Raw genomic sequence first — 20,370 nt, 5'->3', positions numbered from 1 at the left:
ATAGGGACCTTACCAGGTAAAACCTTCAGTAGCTAAATCCAGTGTTATTTAGAACTTCCGCCCCGAGCAATAGAAGATGAGCCGTCATTTCAGGTCAATCCGCTGGGGCAACCGTTATGATCGTTTTCGTTCGTCTATATATCATTTTATTTATATCATTCATTCTCACATTTCTATGAAATTTACTATACTTAAATAAAAAAAACAGAGTAGGCGGAAATATAAAACGCAGTGTAGTAAAATATTTATTCATGATAAAAATTTTGAAATTGGCAATTGTCCTCTGTTTGGCAATGGTAAAATTTGATGGCAATAGTGGAAAGAAAAAACGACGTAACATTACTTTACAGCGATTATAATATGAAATTCCTCGTTTTTCTTGCTCACCTTGTATAAAATCTATTCAATGTTAAACCTAACCAAGTCTTAATTACGTAATAATAGGTAAGAAATTAAGTATCCATTTGAGATAAAATTAGTTTAGTAATTTATCAAGCCCAAAATATTTTAAAATATTATTTCTAAAATATCTATTATGGTCTCCGTTCTCGTATTATTATGAATACATAATTGCGCTTGGTTACATCACCAAAGGTTGACTGGTAGAGAATGCCTGCAAGTCACTAGGTCCGCCTTTGCACAAAATGAAAAAACTAGATAAAACTTTATTAACAATCGGAGGATTAAAAAAAACTACAAATATTTTAATCTTTATTAATAATTATAATTTGACATGGTAAAATAATTACAAAAAGCAAGTTTGTTTATCTCACACAAACGTTTGAATGTTTCATAAAATAATTCACGAACGGCGTCATTATCAAATGATTCTTTTCAATTTAATTTCGTTCGGACCGCACGCTCTTTGTAATGTAATCATCAGCCTCGCCAACCGGTGAATGATGGTGATCTATACAACAAATTAAAGATATTTAGTAAAAAAAATGTGGAAGTCTAATATTAAAGAATAAACTATGACATATATAAGCTATGTATTAAACGGCATGTAATGTCTAAGACACCAGATAAAGATTAAAAAAAACTGCCATAACACATAGTTTTACAATTTTTTTACGTGTCCTGAAAAATTAATAATGTTTTCCAATGTTCCATCCTTTAAATACTAAAAGTATACGTATAAATAAGTAATACGTAAAATAATACATATTCAACCTTTTTTCACCCAGTTCAACAGTTTTACAAAATTTTCTTTAGAGTATTGAAATGTTAATAGTGTATTTTAATGTTCCAACTTCTTATAAATATAATTACAATGAATTTGTGCTACAGGTAAATTTGTACTTACGTGTTAAATGTAGTTTGAGGTTGAGGTTGTGGCGGTGATTGTTGGGCCAAATTACCGAAAGTGAGTGTGTTTTGTGTAGCTAGGCTTTCGAACGTAGAATTCGACTGCGTTGGTGATCCGAAACCTGTTGATGATAAAAAAGTGTGTGTTTTTATAATTTAAATAGCAAGGGACGAATACTGATAATTCTTACTGTAACTTTTTAAATATACATTGGCACGCATACTGCCCCGTTTGAAACAATGATCTATAATAAATTAATAAAAACATTGTTTACTTTGATTAGTTTATAATTGTACATAAGTATGTACTACAATTATATATATATGTGAATTAAAGATTAAATAATTTTAAAATTTTTATTTACTTATTACTTATAACTTCTTAAAAGTACCTTATTTGTTCACTGTTGTTTTTTTGACGTTTAACCAACCGTCAAGTCGATGTCATTACATGTGACATTTCACGTAAAATATAGAAAAGATTGTTACGCTACTAAGAATAAAATAAAGGCTTGTATTCGGGACTGCCACCTTTATTGTTTGACAATGCAATATATATATTTGTATAAGTAATGTGTGTGTAATTGTGTGTATTATAGATTATATAGTATTATTTATATTTTTTATTTTAGTATATTATATAGTATGTTTGTAGATTATATATTAATATTAATTGAAAAGGCTCCTTTAAGCAAGGAAATATAAGGACAAAGTACTTTTACAATTAAAGAAAATATATAAAAGATATTGAATAAATTTTTTCTTGACGTTAAGATCTTTTAGAACCGTAAAACTAGTACGTTTGGATTTTCACGAGCAAAGACTTAAAACAAATGACCTGATATTAAAAAGTTACCTGGCGTCGGTGAAGTGCCGCCAAACACTTTACCGGGCGAAGATCCACCGAAAGCGGAGCTCCCGAAGGACGGGGCACCGCCGAACGTTGCAGGACCACCGAACCCACCACTGGGGCTCTTGTTAAACCCACTACTTGTACCAAAGGCAGGTGAGCCAAAACTGAAAGATATACAAGCTTTTTTTAGTCAAGGTAGTAAAAGCTTAAGAGATGAGTAGCTTATTTGGTGTCAATTAATGTATAGTACACACTATTAAAAAACCTGGTTTAACTAATAATAATTAACGCAATGATATTATAATAACAAAAAGCTTTTTTCAAAATGCGGATTACTACATATTAAAATTAATTATTCTTAACAGTTTGTCCCTGCAGCTATTGTACTAGCAGAAATTATTGGCCTACTACAGGGTGATTGGAAATACATGCAAGAAAAGTTTCGAATTTTCTGCTGATATACATATATAACCAATCACTCTGAATATGTATATAGTCCATTGGCGTTAAGAATGCAATGCGTCATCATTGTCTGCCGGCCTAGCTATTGTGTTCAAAGTGTGCCATTTTTATTTTGTTTTTCTAATCAAATGGTTTGACTGATTACTAGACGTGTTAAGGTCGGCGAACAATGATCATTTACTACATTCTTAACGCTCACGAACTATAGTTATAATGCTTAAATGTAATGATAATAGTACAAACTTTAATATTATGTTTACCTTGCAGTTTGTCCAAACACTGGTTTTGAACCAAACACAGGAGACCCGCCAAAGGCTGGAGCTGTGATAAAAAACTATATATAGTACACAACATTTTAGCAACACAAAACATGTACCAACTTAAACAGCAATATGTATTCTTTGCAGTGGGCTGTAAATTAAATAGTTTTCAGTCGTTAAACTTATTTTATAGCATCACACTTTAATAATATTATGAATAAGTAGTCAAGTATCAGCGGAATGCGATGTTGCAGTGGGATATATTGACACACAAAGAAAAATACCGAATATGTAACGAAATTTCTGGAACAGTCTGGATTATAGGTTTTATGGACTACCCATTTTATTACAAATAAAAAATATTAACGCAATCTTATCACAAAATAATTATACAAATTTTACATGTCTGTCTAGTATGAACTCTTAATTACAAATATAGAATGAATTGTCTATATATTTAATCGTGCTTTTCGTGCCCGAGGTTCGTCATTATTAATGTAGTAAAATTTCAAAAACGTGTTTACTAAAACGGTGACAATGTGCCCAAGGAGTCGCTACCGCGCATTAGAATAGGTCTAGCTTTAAGGCAGTAGCACCTCCTGTTGAGAACCTATAGTCTACATATTGCAAGTACTACGTTGAAAACTAAACTTTATTACTTTCAACTAAAGATTACTTTAACCAGCGTCGGGATTTTTAACAGGACAGCATAGATGCTGTAAAAAAATATTACTAGTAAACGATAGATCGTTTACTTGGAAATTTTTGTATACGAGTAGATAATTCGCGGTTCATTGTTTTCGAGTCTTCTGGAACATTCCATTATATATAAAAGCTTAGTGCCGTGAAACTGAAAACAGGAAACGTTAACACCGCTCAACATTAATCGCATATATTTACGGTGCGCTGCGATATCGGAAGAATCTTTCCACAGCGACAAGAAATGTGGTTTCGTCCATGAATCGGCGAAATAAACTCTCAAAGAAGATAGTCTGGAGGTGTGAATCGAAGTAAAGCGCCAAGTAATTACTGAACTGTAATTTGATTAAAATATTGCGACCACCATTGCGAAGTTTATTGACTAATTAGGACTTCTTACCGATTTGGAATGATTTTTTTACGTAACTTTAATTCTCTGTTAAATACAAAATGACGTACTTTTACTTTACCAATCGTAAAATATGTTTTTCGTAAGTACTTTGGTTAAATTCTAGTTAAATTTGAGTTTAGATGTAGTGTTCAAAATATAAATAACACTCACTTGTTTGTTGCTGAGGTGAACCAAAAATAGATGACTTGGCTTCACCGCCCCCAAACGCGGTCGGCTGTGGGCTTCCTAAAGGTTGGCCTGTAGACGGGGCACTAAAACTTCCGCCAGTACCGCCACCGAATATTGACGCTTGTGTTGTAGCTTGTTGACCTGTCGAAGTGATTAATGTCAAGTTTCTGGGAAAGTAAATCTATAAAGACCAACAGAGTGTCCATGTTCATATCAGGATCTCTTAACAATCGTAATGTAATATATGCTCGAACAGTACTTAAGTTAAGATATATGTTTTAATTATCATCATGTCAAATGACAGACGCTCATTGGAAAAATTAGCCTCACTCAAAACGTCGTTACAATTACCGGTCTAACAGTGCTGTCATGCAGCGCATTTCCTCAACTTTGACTGCGTAGTTGATTCACCTAGCAGTGGACCTACCCACGCCGCGGCTACCATTTCGTTTTAGGGAAAATAATATATAAAACAATTAAGTTATACATAGCTTATTTAAGCTTCTACAATATTTTTTTTTTATCTTTACGTTATCTATTTATTATGACTATTCTTAGAACATATTATTTTTGTGGGCATGCATGTATATGTAGATAAAAATACGTGAAACTATGTACTAATAAACTTATCTGTAGGCTTTCTTAAAATTATGAAATATAAATGGAGAATAATAAATATTTGACCAAATGAACGCTATAATCTGACCATGCTTTTGAGTATCAATCTAAAATCGGATCTGAATACTTGACATTCAATTAATATTAAGGGAGGATGTTAGAGAGAACAGTGATAGTTTTAATTACCAAATCCAGTGGATCCAAAAGTATTTCCACTTGTATTACCACCGCTCCAAAGGTTAGTCGACGTATTTTGTTTGAATGTGGAATTCGCTCCACCAAATATTGACGCCGCAGACTGATTAGATTGTCCAAATGTAGTTTTTCCACCAAATACGTTTGTACTGCCACCAGTAAAGAGTGAACCAGGGCTGCTGTAATGTTAAAATAAATGAATTAATGAAACTTGTTATGATATATTAATATTATTTCGGATTGGTAACTTTTGTGTCTGACGACTGCTGGAGCCTTAAAGTTCCGGAGTGGAAACCTCGGCGTGGCAAGTGATGCGTAGGCAATACATCCACAAGGTGGGCACATGGCCTTGTTTAAATCGTCAGAAGATGCTAGATGCTATCGGTTTTATTATATATTGGAAATCTACGAGATTTTCAATATGAAGAACTGAAGATAGAAGATGGACACAGTCCAAAAGTCCGAAAGACTCTAATTGCTAGGCATAACCCCCGACTGGCCATCATCTGGAAACTTGGGATCAATGGCAATCCTAATTAATACACAAAGCGTGATTTATATAAGATTGCATCTCGGCAATCGATCCCACGACTTACGATCCCATGTCGCAGCCCTCCATTGCTGAGCTACCACTGCTTCTGCCGTGATCATGATTTACATATTTAAAGAATGCATTGAATAGATTTTAAGAATGTTTTCATTAATTGTCTAAAGGAATTTTTGATACATCATCATTTTGCAAATAAAAACAAAATTCTTAATTCGAGTTTAGTACTAAACAATATATTTTTATGGTTCTTAATTTATTCAGTTTATGTATCGCTTTAACAGTGTACACTATTATATTAACTAAACAGGGGTAATATAAAAATGCTATTTTCACTTTAGGTAATTAAAAAGGTTTTAAGTTTACCTTGTCCCAAAAATGCTTCCCCCGCTAGAAGGTGAAGCTGCTTTTGTGGTTGATATTGTTGCAGCGGCAAACAGATTGCTTTCTGTACCGCCGAATAACGAGGACGATCCAGTGTTCGATGGTGTTCCAAAAACTGAAGTTTGAGTTGTAGGTGTGGTTGAGCCAAACGCGCTTTGTGATGTTTGTGTCGGAGTTCCGAACATTGAAGCTTGTGTAGTAGGAGTTGGAGTTCCAAACATAGATGACTGAGTGGTCGCACCGCCAAATACAGGTTGGTTTGCATTTGCGAAACCCCAATTCTGCGAAGATGAACTCCAAAACGAATTTGTAGTTGTTGCTGTGCTTGTAAATACGCTCTGAGCTGTAGTAGGCACAGTTCCAAATACGGGGAGAGAGGGAGAGGGTGTTGGTGTATTAAAAATACTTTGAGTGCTAGATGTCGTAGCAAAAACTGGCTCAGATTTAGGAGCGGCAAATAAACTTTGAGTTGTAACGGCTGTTTCTGCAGAACTACTAAAGACAGAGGGTTGAGGAGTGGTAAAAATAGAAGAAGTTGTCGGAGGTGTGATTGACGGGGTAGTCGAAACTGGAGGGTCGGAAATTGATGTTTTCGGATCTACCGATGTGGAAACAGGAGTGGGTGGAGTAAAAGGCGTTGATTTAGCAGCGCTACTGAAAATAGACTTAGCAGTTGTGGTGCTAGCCTTTTCAGTTGTAATTGATGTTCCGAAAATGCTCGACGAACCAAACATTGCAGATGAAGACGAGACAGCAAATATAGATCCAGTTAGAGGTTGTTTTGTATCAGAAGTTGGTGATTTCTGTGACGCAACCGCAGTTCCAAATATAGAAGACGCTGACGGCGTAGAGACTGCCTCTACCTTTTTCTCTGATACTTTATTTGCAGATGTTGATGGCGTAATATCTGTTTGAAATATTGTAGCAGCTTGAGTTGTTGATGCTCCAGATACTGCTTGAGGTTGTGCCACTATGAATAATAATTATATTTTAGACAATGATAAGGTTATTGATAAAAATTTAAATATCTAGTTTTTTTAATTCAGTTACATCAGTTTTTTGATAAATTACTGTAAAACAAAGGTGATAACATGTAATTTGACAAAAAATATTGCTAATCCTAAAATTAAGAAATGTTCGATCAATTGGTCTAATTTTTTTATTAAGAGACGAGGGAGTTTCTCATGGCGAAAAATGGAAAAATTGTTCGAAAAAGAGTAAAAACAATATTGCTCTAGCTATCATGCGATACAATTTAGGACTTTATGATACGACAGAAAAAGTCAGTGCCTTATTTGTAACAATCTTAAAAAATCTAGAATTACCTTTAGCGTCAATGCTAGGGGAATTAAAAACAGAAGGTTTTTCCGGGACTTCAGTTTTGGTAATGGTTACTTCTGGTTTCACCTCTTTTGGTTTTGGGGCTAAAATTTAAAAAATAAATCGTTAGTGAAAGGGAATCGTTTTAAACGAGTGCAAAGAAAAAAATAAACTTACTGGGTTGTGCAGGGGCTTGCGTAATGGAAATAGAACTTGTGGTTTTAATGTTCACATTTGAAGGTTTTGTTTCATTATTCTTGTCACTTCCAAGCTTTTGTAACTCCCTGGATATAGTCGGCGTATCACTATCTTTTTGTGGAATATTTTCTTTAAGTTTTGCCTCTCCCTTATTTATGACTTTCTCATCTGATTTGCTAATACTTAAAGATTTAGTACTTTTTAAAACATCGGGTACATTTTGTAATTGAGCAGTTGTTAAAGGTGTGGGTGATTTTAGAATGAATGCATTTGCAGGTTTTTCTTCAAGCGTCTTAGTTGGTAGTTCTACACCTTCCGGTTCACCAGTTTCACTAGATTTATTATTAGCATTTTGTGATTGTGATCCTAGACCAGCCATAAAAGAAATTGGCTCCTGTTTATTCGATGGAAACACAGCGGCGCGGGCTGACATTGTTGCAGGTGTATTAGAGACTGTAAATATTTTCTTAGTTTAACTTGATATAAAAAAAATAGTTAATAATTGCAAACTATACTATCAACACAAAAAAACAATACCAAATAGTATTCAGTTTTAAATATTATAAGATAAAGTTCCTTTATATTTAGTATTACAACACTAATTACATAAATTTATTTTAATAATTAGGCAACAACAGCAAAGCATAATATTCAATTTGATCTTTGCCTATTGTAAGCATACACATCTCTTGCCATAATTATGCTAGATCATCTATATGTTCATATATAAAGAAATAATTATTAAAGAAATCTCTAAATATTAATAAAAAGGCACCAAATATTCGATATAACTATTAAATTAAAAATGAGCAAGACAACTTAAGAACGAAAGAGAAATAAATCTATGTTTTTTTCATTTTTAAATGTTTTCCTGTTTATTTTATTACAAATAAACAATTAATTTTAATTTATAAAATGTGTTGGTACAATCGAAACTAAGCACCTTATTATTCTTGTATTGCGGGGTACTCAATGAAACAATTGTTTTCGTAAGTAATTATGATTCATCAATAAGACAAAATAAATTAAGTGATAACTCTAAAATACGTTTTATTTTTTTCTATTGGACTGCAACAGGCCAGTAACTTTTACAATATGAACTCTGTCAGGGAAGCGAGTTTGTAACCATATAACTAAGCATATTTTTTTTTCGTATTTTACATGTTGTTATAACATTAAATGTAATAGGAATTTATATAATATTAATAACCATACGTACAATTGAAAGGAGAAGGTGAACATATCTTTTGGCCCATGAAGGTATTGGCGTCGTTTTTAACTTCAGCGTTAGCTTGAGATTTGTTCTGTAACATATCTTTGAGCAGACCTCGGGTGGTGTTGGTAACTGTTCCGGTATTCGATGGGAGCTTTGCAGGTTCTGTCTTAATGGGTGAATGTATTGGAAATATTCCTGGTTGTTGGTTACTTGAGGGTTTAACTGGCTCCGGTTTTGGCTCAGGATCTAAAATATATTAGATACTCAAATTCAATAAGAAAAAAAATATATATTTCTGATAATATAAAAAATGATAAAGTTTTATTTTAAAGGTTATAAAATGGCATCTAATACAAATAAGACTCGTCTTGACTTATGTTGCCACAGACTATTATTTTTAAAACTATTTAAAGAAGTAGTATAATGCAAGTAATATTATCTTTATTATTGTTACTACAAAGTTGTATCGTTATAATTATTTCAACTTTTATGTTTGTATATAAACATATTAGTAGTAGTCAGTCACAATTAAAATCTGAAACAGAAGCCCATATTCATTTTCTAATACCTCATAAAATTAGTAATTTAGTCTAAAATACTGTTCTTGGTTTTGTGTCATTTAACGTTGAATTATGGGAAATTCTGTTTACTCAAAATCGGATTTTCCAGAATAAAAATTTTTGAAGTACGTACCAGCGGTAAATAGCGTTCTTGCTACACTATGCATTGGTGGTTTAATCAATTCTACGTTACTAACAGGGGTGTATGACGGGTGGACGGTTGGTATTTTTATTGGTTGTATAGTCGACTTTTCTAACTTTGGTACTGGTTTTACGTCACTAGGTATGGTTGCTGCAAATAAATTGGTTAAAATTACAAAACGTTATATAAAGCATGTAAAGTAGATTTAAATAAAGACCATACCAGTTATTGTGGATGGTTCCTTAGCTGGCATTTTTTGTACTACTTTTGCTGCAGCTTGAACGTTTCTCTCATTCTCCCTTGCCTCTTTCTCCTTTAAGCTCTTTTCGTAATTAAGTCGCATAGTTGCCAATTGTTGTGTTAGTTCAAAATTGACGGGTTTAATTTTGACAGTTTTATGATTGGACAGCATGTCTCTTAAAGCATCAAGCTTTTGATTCGATAATTTTTGCTTATTTGTCTTATCTTTCTCGGGGTCTATACTCATGTTAAGAATATTTTTTGTTAATTTCGAGAGAGGGTCCCTGGAAATTTATAATTTAAAATTTGTTTACTAACAGAAAGGGTCTTTAGAATTTATTTTTTAAAAATTATTGCATCTTATTAACGACCATTTTTTCGATTTTTGCACTCTTAAAAGAGAGTGCGGAAATTTTCAAATACTCGTCGACATTTTTCCGCTGATTTTTGTTTCGGTGGACGCAGCATATTTGATTTATGGATTAGAGTAGACACGTCTCTCTTAATAACCCTATAATAAGAAGTCTTCTGGGGATATATCTGAGCATCCTAGGTGGTCGTGAGATGAGGCTTTGTCCGGAAAACGTAGACCACCAGTATCGGAACTTATTGAATGTGTGACAAATAGTCAATAAAATCGTTTTACATAACAAACGGGTTGGAGCCCCTTGACGCTCCGACCTAGTGGCAGTACCTCTCCCTGAGCCCCGACCGGATTGTTTGCTTGGGGTGTGAATTAAAATGATACAATATTCTTGACCCACCCTGTACTATGCCATTATTACTGCATAGCAAATTAAAATTAACTACCTGTACATATAAGGCAATAAGTTTTAATTTGAACAAGAATAAATCAATATGGTATATAATAAGGCTCGGTTTTACTAGTGAGTAGTAGTAGTAATTAGAGCACAAATCATTCCAAAGTTTCATTAAATAAATAAAAAAATCTAAACACTGTAATATTGCTATGTATTGTTTAATAATCGTTTTATTTTATATTGGCCGCAAAGACGAAATAAGGCACATTTTAAATTTTGAGACCTTGCGGTAGTTTTGAATCATCATGTGAAAGTCAAAATAGTCATGACTTTCTGTTTATTATCAAATTTATGTCAGTCGATATACATAGCAAGGCATAGACTGCCACTAACGATCGCCTCGATGACTATTGCACTGTCCACATCCAGCGACTTCGGTCTGTTTTGTGGGGGACTTCCCCACGCTGCGTAAACCGGCTCGTTTGCCGTTACTCGAGAATCTTTGCTGACGGTTGCATGAGCGATGTGCCCCGAGCATTGCCACTTCAGATGAACAATTCTTCGAGCCACATCGGTTACCTTGGTTGGACCGAGCATAGTCCTCTAAATTGCTCATGACTTTCTGTTACAAAAGTATAATTAAACCTTTAGGTTAACTTAGTATACATACGCTTTATTTCTAAAAGGTGTGCTTCTTAAAATTGAAGTGGACTTAAAAACAGGTGAAATATCACCGCATTCTTTTAAAGTATTTCGCAAAGTACGCAGAACCGCTTCCTGTCGGCTGAGTATCTCTTGTTGCTTCACGAGTGGTTGATAGATATCATCCAGTATTGGACGCAGCATACGCTGTCCTGGTCTGAAAGATGATAATCGATAGAAACGCTTCCTTCCCTTGTTTGGATTAACCAATGAAATAAGCTGTGTTTTATCGAATTAGCTCTGTCCAGCGAATACATTATAGTACATGCAAACATATAGTTAACTTGAAATTTAATTTCTTACTTATCAACTGTATTTACTGTAGACATTTCGTTCCATTTACGTTCGAGAGCTTTATGTGCTTGATCAAGTTGGTTTTTAACATAATATGCAAGTTTCTTCACGGAAGCAACACGTTTTGCTGTGAGTGGATCAGCTTGGCTCCATTCATATAAATGCTTAGCCCTGAAAAATTGTGTGAAGTTAGTATAAGGTCAGGTTTCTTCCTGATATTTATACAACCATTACTATCATTAGTGAGATATCTGATATATGATGATCATAGCATGGCCTTAATATGTGTATACGCGTATGGCGGGTAGACCACGCGAGCATATAAACGTACCTTTAGACATAGATAGCGACATATATGTATATATATATATATATATATATATATATATATATATATATATATATATATTTATATATGTATATACACACACACACACATATATATATAAATATATATATAAATATGTATATATATATATATATATATAGACAGTCCTAGACAGCCGCAGACAGCCGTAATGGCTTCGACCACAGGACTGATTGCGTCTGAATTCAAATTGTTCCAATTCGAATTTGAAACGCGCAAGAATGATTTACAACAAAGGTATTGTTGTCAGTGGCCAAGCGTAAGTGTTTGAAAATTATGCAGAAATGTAACAAACTTTTTTACATACTCGGCGTGAGTGCGAGCTTCCGCAACGACGGCGCATGCGCGAACTAGCTCCAGTTTTAGCATAACAATCGACTCGCGTAACTCTTCTATAGAGCAGTCCATCTTTAATTGCACAATGTCTTGCCCTTGAAGTTTGAAGTCAGACCCAATGGATTCTAAGCCTTGTTGCAACTGGAATTAAAAAAAATTATAATAAAATGAAAATATGATAATGAAAAGAATCAGTCATTAAGAATGCTTTCTTGATAAATTTATACCTTGTCTTTAATAATAACTCGTTCGCATAAATAAAGCAATATATTTTTTATAATTAAATTATCAAATGATTACTTGAAGGCTCAGTTTCTTTGAATTCAATGGTTGTTTTCAAGTAATTGTTAAGTAATGGGGCGTTGTTAGGTCAGACAATAATTATTCAATTAAAAATATCTTTATTTAAGTAGGCATTTCACATTTTTAATGTCAAACATCTATTATTTTAACATTATAAGTAGGAAGTTACCACCGGCTCAAAATGCTGATCTGATGAGAAGATCAGACCAGAAAATCGACAGTTACTATTTTTAAAAGATATTTAAACATTTTTGATTTGTACATAATTATATCAACCATATAAACCAGTCCACAAACCAAGTTCCAAACATTTAAATAACTAAAAACTGTTCTTGAATTATTTAATAATAAACTCTTAATTTTAGATGTCACACTAAGAAAAGAAAGGTCTAAGATATCTTGTGGAACTTTTTTACATATGCATACACAAAAATTTGTTAACATATTGAAATTTAGGTGTTAGTTCATTTTTCAAGTAACTAAAATCTACAATAATATAAAATACATTTTTTACTCGAACGAACCTCAAAAAGTTCTTATTATTAAAAAATAAAGATCTCTTTTAAATATGTGTTATTATGATTTTTAAAGAAATTAAAAAAATTGGAATGCAGTGCAAGGTAAATTAATTTTGGGTTGAAAGATACTTGAAACCCTCTTATAATATACCTTAATATGCGCTTCTCTAGTTTTCTCCATAAACATGTACAATTCCATTTGAAAGTCATTTATTTCCTTCAATAACATGTTGTTTAATTCCTCATTAGCTTTGATTTTATTTAGTCTCTCTTGTTCACTTTTTAATGCTGCGTTAATCTCTTGACTTTGGATCGGTGAGTGAGCTTTGAGGATTTCTACTGTTTCTGGTTTAGTTGGAGCCTAAAAGCAAAGCCAAGGATAATAACGGACCTCAGGAAATTTAATAAGCTTATTTTATTATAAACTAATAAAACATATTTAATGCTTAAGTGACATATTTACCGATAAGGCTACATTTTGAGGGACAGAAATTTGAGGCTTTTCTTCAATATGCTTTGTTCCAGTAATTTGAGTTGTAGAAGCTGAAATATTTTTTATTTAATTATCATTACTACAATCAGACACAATTAATATTGAATGAAAATGAATGTGAAACAGATAGTGTGCAAGTTAAATGAACTAAAAAGAGTTATATGAAAGTAGTGAGATGTATGAGTTCAAGTTAAATGTGTCAATAAGATGAAAGGATAGAGTGGCAAAGTATGACATGAAACATAATAAGTAGGTGTATAGAAAAATAACATTGAAGTTTGAATGAGATAAAAATGAAAGAATTAGCTTATGTACTAACAATAGTTACACATAAATATTAGAAAGTAAAATTTATACCCGAAAATAATCCCTGGGGTGCCTGGGCTTGGAATGAAGCAAATGGTTGCATTTTCGAATTATCAAGTGATTCATTGATTTGATTTAAGGCAGGTGGTGCAGGTTGTGGTTTTGGTTGAGGCTGTATAACCGTTGGTGGTTGAACAGGCTGTTGTGGGATTTGCTGAGGCTGAAACGATTCCGAATAAAACAGTTATTTGTAGTTTGCCATTAATATTACATTTCATAAATAATAATTAATTTAAAAACAGATATAGATTTCATGCAGATAAAATTTTATTGAGCAGTAGCCCAGCGGTGGGGACTGAGAATTACGTCCGAAGGTCGGGGGTTCGATTTGCGGGATACCATCTTACAAATCACACTTTGTGCATTAATTAAATGGGATTGCTATTGCTCACAAACAATATTTCAGAGGATGGGCAGCAGCGTCGTCTGTGCACCATAATACCACACTGCGATTTCAAATCCGGTTACCAAGCATGGCGATTATGGTATAACCCCTCAGAGATATCTTTGGGGAAGGCCTTAGCTTTGCAGTGCACATCTTTGTTTTTTGTCATTTGTTACCTACCATATGTAATATAATTAACATTATTTTAGTTTAAATTTTGATTTAAGTATTGAAAATAATTAAAATTGATTGTATATACTAAATTGATTAATTAAATAAGACATCAAATGTATAAATAATATTATTAGTAAAAGGTTTTGTTAATAGTTAGTGTAAAATATATACAACATAATACCACTGGCTGGCTGACAGGGGCTGCTTGTGGAACATCATCTGGAATAGCGCTGAAATGAAAATGGAAATGAAAATTAATTTGTGTATATGATGTATATTTAAAAATGATAATTTTAATATTAATTTCGAATTAAATATAGTGTTTTTTGTTATCCTTAGTACTTATTTTTTATTATTTTTCAAAAAGAATCAATTTAAAAATAGTTTTTGCTATATATAGTTTTTATAAGTTTTTATAATTTGATAAGTATCAAAAATGTACACATTAGATATGAGACTTCCCTCGATAGTTAATAAATTTTGTCATTGGATTTCTTTAACATTATTTTTTTCAGATAAACGACATTAGACAGATTCGTGGTTCAACACTAGCAGTTTTAAATTAAATAAAAAATATTTTTGCTTGGGGCATTGTGCCATTTAAGTTATGAAAACAAAATAAAACTACCTTGACATAATGTTAGCAGGCAAAATAAATTGTTGAGGGGGCGCGCAGAGAGGTGCAGCTTCTTTTTTCAAGTTGATTACATTATAAATGGAGAGAAGACCAGTTTGAGAGACTACATGGAGTAAAGGCATTGGTGGCAATGTCTCATTTTCACCTACATGCAAAATATCAATTAAAAAGATGTTTATGTTATAATTATCAATAGATATTAATAATAAAGTATTTTATCTATTAATAGCATATCTTAGTGTTGGAATATAGCACACAGTCCTTTATATACGAACTTACTTTAAGTTATTTTGTAGTATCTTCCCCCTGAATATTTATATAGGAAAAATATCGCAGTTTCCAGATTGATAAATTTTATTCCGTAAGCATGAATTTTGATGCGTAATTATTTGGTTTAGGTGTTGTCTATTAAGAATTACATTTTGTATTAAAAAAAGATTTTTTAATACAAATTAAATAAAATTTCTTACTTTCTATATCTATAGAAAGTAAGAAATTGATATTAGTACTAAAACATTAGGTTCGCCATTATAAAAATAGTCAAAAGGGTGAATAAATAAATAAATAGTTTTATCCCGGAAACCTGGCAAATAATTTATAATTAAATAGTACCACTATGTTTAAGAATATATCAAGAACATACAAATGATTTCCGCTTATTCCATATGAATAAAAAAAAATAGAACCCAATTGCATTTAATCACGCTATAACTAGAGAACGACTTTATCGATTTAATTTCTTTTATTTTTGTGTTTATACTTAATACCGTATACTTACTAGTTAATGTAAAAGAATTGAAAAAAATAAATTGTAACTTATTGGAATAACACTTTTAACTATTTTATGTATGTCGTATTGTGGTTCCAGTCTTGTTCCTAATTATTGTCATTCATAGCTAAGAGCATAGCTGTCGAGAAAGGTAGTTACACATTTTTAAATAAGAATGAGAAATAAATCTAATGTTAAATAGCAATCACTTCTTGGCATAAATTACTTTAGAAAAATATGGATTCTGGTCTCTGGTTATGACACACTATATTTAAAATTTTATATTTAAGATTTTAATCCCACAGGTTATGCTGCGTAGGATTTTTCTTTTTAAAATGCTGCAGAAATCCTTACTGGAGATACTGGTTCAGTTGTTACATAAACTTTTTAAAAATATTAAATGCACAATTTACTTAGTAGAATTGTTTTTAATTCCTTACCCCACGGTAACTGATGAATGGCGCATGTATCAATAGATAATCCAACAGGGTAGTTCTCTTGTTTTTTATTTGTTAATGGCAATTCAGGCCTTGCTTCATCAATCTGTTTAAACAACCAAAGTAATTGATTAATCAATTTTACATTATTCAAGTATATTATTATTAAACAATCTTTAATGTTTTAGTTTCTAAATAAATAATTTTACAATGTTTTATTACCTGACACCATTGTAGCCAATTAGCGCCATCTGTCGAACTAAGAGTTGCTATTTCCATACTGTTTGAGGAAGCTGCGAGTATCAGGTTCCTTAAAAATAAATACCGCATTGTCCGTAAAATGAAATACATATTAATGGAATATCATTAGTGTTTTATTGATAACATTTTCAGGGTATTCTGCTCTACTCAAAATCCACACTGATTTTATTCAATTACTTTAGCCACATGGTGTTTGGTGAGAGGAAATGATACAGATTATTACTTGTTTTAATTCGTCATAGAGAAGTGATAAAGTTATTTATAAAAGTGATTTATATAAATTTCCTATCAAGAATTGAACCTTACATTTTTAAAATAAATAATTAAAATTTTATGGTTAAGTAAATACCAATAAATAATTAACCGTATAATTCAATTCCTTAAAGGAATTGAACCACTTATTACACTTACCTCCACTTATCCACTAAATAGTCTTTAACAATAAAATAGTTATTAACTGATAGACTGGATTACTATTACACACTCAAGCTTAACTACACCCTATAACCAATCAAATTGTTTCTAATTGATAACTCTTACAGTAACCTATATCATGCAAACTTTCGAACACAAGGGCTAATTAGCGGCAAGCACTCTGTGTACGTGTTTTTTATTATCTACGAAAATTTGAGAATTATTCTTATTTCAATGTAATAAAAAAAACTCTTGTACCATTGGGCTAATCCATGTAGATAATAATACCACGGTCTATTTGCACCTAAACTGTAGCATATATCTTCATAATTATAGCAAAACGGTTGACCGCCTTTTGGTGTGTTTACAATGGTAACAGCTGAAAAGTAATATAAAAAATTGAATATACAAATAAAGAGAAAAAGCAAACATTATTTTAATATTCCAAATATTAACAAATGATTGACTTATAGGTGAAGTATTATATAAGTTTCATTAATAATATAATAATAAGTGTAAAGGCTTTATAGTTAACTGTAAAGGACATTTGTTAGGAAAAAAATTTAAAGATTTTACACCTATTTCCAATCTCCGGTAATATAAAGTACTACTAAAGTAAAGTACATATGTTTGTTTGTTTTTTTATTTCAATGTGTTAATAAACTACTATCTCATCGCAGTATAAAGTGTGCAGGGACAGCTAGTAGAATAATAATTAATTTTAATATGAAGTAATACAAAATTTGAAAAAGCTTTTTCTAATTATATTATCATTACATTACTTATTATTGTTTAAACTATTGATTTTTCGATAGGGAGTACCATATAGCAAATAATCAAACCAACTAATCAAAAAGTAATAATGCAATGATAATTTAAAAATGTATTTTACCTGGACGACTATTATCTGTTGCATTTTTATAAACCACTGCAAATTGGTATGTTGATATCCAATAAATAGCAAGGGATTCAACTGGAGCACCTTCAAATAATTTTGGTGGTGGTATTGTTTTCATTGGTGATAGATCCGGTTTATACTGGCATAGAGATCCATCCCTGTTGCCAGTAACAATTTGTTTTCCTTTCGGACTCCAGCAAATACACCTATAATAGTCATATTAAATCACAGCAAATGGAATTATTTATTAGAAAAATTCTTTAAATAAGTATCACAGAAAATGTCCAAGACTTAAAAAAAATTTTGATCACAGTTTGGGCATTTACTTATGGCCTGCAAATGTAATTAAAGTTGAATAATTGGTTTATTACAGAATCCTTTTGTGTTGGAAAAATCTTTTTTTCAAATTATGTTTTTATTACACATTGACGGCTTACATGGTCATGATCTGTAACAGTGTTTCACCCACTGGGTGATTCTGGTCAGTCCAGTTTTTCATTTTTTGTTATTTTGTATGTGTAATTGTTATGTGAAATAAACGTTTAATTATCTATTTATTAAAAAGCCACCTTTATAACTTTAAGTGAGTGTGCAACTGAATATGCAATCTCTGATTATGATCGAGTATAACTAAACATCTATATTTTAAAAATATTCTTAGTACTTCTTTTTTAATGACATATTACTGGTCTGAATAATATAAACAAATTGAGGAAAGAATTGTACCAATATTATAAAATTTATAATTTTGTTTTTATGAAATTTTTTGTTATAAAAAACTTAATGTTAGTCAATGTTATTAATACACTTTACCTTGCTGCTGAAAGCAGTTTTTTCACTTGCATAGTAGTTATTTGTCCAATTATTAAAGTGCCATCAAAGAAGACAATAGCTATAGTGTCTGTTATACATGGATTCCATTGTACAGCAGAAACAAATGTTGAAGGGTCAACTTCCAATTTTATAGAAAATGATGGTGATATGTTCTGAAAATAATAATTGTTCTATGATATAATTTATAAATCCAACTTAAGATTATTCTAATTTATGACAAATGAAAGTAAAGAAGGTTATAATGGAAAATAATTGATGTTAGAATAAATATATATAAATTTAACTTTTATTAATAACTTATTAGATTAAATTATTATATTAATTTTAGTTGTGATTTTACACACAGTACTTTGGAAAATTAAGATTGGTAAGTATGTAAATTAGATTCATTGTGTATACTAGCCTGATTTTGAAAATCTTTTATTTTATAAACATAAAGCATAGTTTTGCATATAACTGCCAACCACTCTTGGTCACAATTTACAGCAATGTGAGACGGTTCTCCTTGGAGGTTCAACATTACAAACTTTGGTTCACAATCTTTATCTACAAGGTCTTTCAAGTAGTAAGCTGCAATATAAAGAAAAATATATAAAGGTTACACTTTAAAAATATTTACTTTTAATAGTAAACATGTCTGGGATGTAAATAGAAAACATTTTTTGAATAAACAAAGATGAAGAATTTCATATTTACCTGATAATGTGCAATTAGGTGCAATAATAAATACAATTCCATATTTGCTGCAGCTAGCTACTAAATTGTAGCCGCGATTTGGTAAAGAGTTGTTTGTGTTAAAAACTTTTATCTTTCGTTGTAATTTATACAAGAGATCCTGAAAATTAGTTATTTAAAATATTAAATAATATTTAATTAACACTGATGTATATTGAAATAATCTTAGCAATATACTTTAACATTAATATACTCATTACTAGAAAGAGTAAATGTAGTACTAAGAGTACTTTGGTTCCAAAACATTTGTTATTATGTTATTCGTTGAAAGTATCAGGATTTACGATATTAATTATAAAAATTAGAATATTTTTCTCTTTAAGCATTAAAACAACCTCAGTTCTATTTTTCCCTCCAATATAAACGGATATTTAGCCCGATTGCATTAATAACCCTCTATCCGACGATAACTAATAACTATATAAGTAGGAGTAATTACTGATTTTAATAGATATTTTTAAAAGATATTAGAACGTTATTTCATAAGACAGAATAAGTGCCGAATAAACCTTAACTTATTATAATTACCGGTTCATCAACGGCATTTGGGCCGAATTGCACTTCCATCGTGAATGTCAATTTTTCAGAAGTTCCTCATTAACAAAATAAAATAATTTCTTATTAACTAATAGATCTTTTAGTTAAGAATTTCTAATAGAAACCAAATTTGAAGAAACCTGTACTCAACTGTCAGACATAGTAATTTTGTAGTTATCTGTCAAACAGAAAATACAGATTATAAAATTTTGGTAAAGAAGAAGAAGAAAGAGACTTTATCGATTTATATTATTTATAAAAGTATATCGATTCTGTACGATTATTGAGGCTATATGATATGGGATATTCTTAACCAAACCTTGTTATAAGAATTCTCTGAAATGTGTAAAATCATTCATGTCATATAAATCCAGGATACAATTTGGAGTAAAGACTATTATTAGAGCATTTTCACAATTGTGAATATCTTTGTTTTACACGGACTTCTTATAAAAGCAGAATACTACAATGCACTATTAAAAAAATATAATAAGTTAAAATTGTAAATAAATTTATATATGATAAGATTTGATTACACTTAGAAGGTATAATCATAATATTTCCTAA

At 31.3% G+C, this 20,370-nt stretch overlaps 1 protein-coding gene across 1 annotated transcript; it reads right to left on the bottom strand.

Moving 5' to 3' along the window:
• Positions 1-534: 534 nt before the first annotated feature.
• Positions 535-19,948, bottom strand: Nup214 (nuclear pore complex protein Nup214). Its single transcript, XM_068775668.1, has 28 exons — positions 19,795-19,948; positions 19,228-19,366; positions 18,935-19,101; positions 18,511-18,683; positions 17,692-17,903; positions 17,058-17,178; positions 16,347-16,434; positions 16,128-16,230; positions 14,910-15,063; positions 14,463-14,511; positions 13,714-13,882; positions 13,327-13,406; positions 13,015-13,224; positions 12,014-12,183; positions 11,349-11,510; positions 11,014-11,202; positions 9,565-9,866; positions 9,334-9,492; positions 8,644-8,886; positions 7,404-7,877; positions 7,232-7,330; positions 5,889-6,876; positions 4,967-5,154; positions 4,145-4,303; positions 2,884-2,944; positions 2,165-2,325; positions 1,307-1,430; positions 535-910 (listed from the first exon to the last, which is right to left on the bottom strand). Exons 1-28 carry the CDS (start codon positions 19,831-19,833, stop codon positions 880-882), a joined length of 5,214 nt encoding a protein of 1,737 aa, XP_068631769.1. The 5' UTR covers positions 19,834-19,948; the 3' UTR covers positions 535-879.
• Positions 19,949-20,370: the final 422 nt, after the last annotated feature.

Source organism: Battus philenor, unplaced genomic scaffold (genome assembly GCF_028537555.1).
Source record: "Battus philenor isolate CCGP_79_NKW_IND1 unplaced genomic scaffold, ilBatPhil1.0.hap1 SCAF_9, whole genome shotgun sequence".
NCBI lineage: Eukaryota > Metazoa > Arthropoda > Insecta > Lepidoptera > Papilionidae > Battus > Battus philenor.
This window is presented reverse-complemented; position numbering and strand designations above follow the sequence as displayed.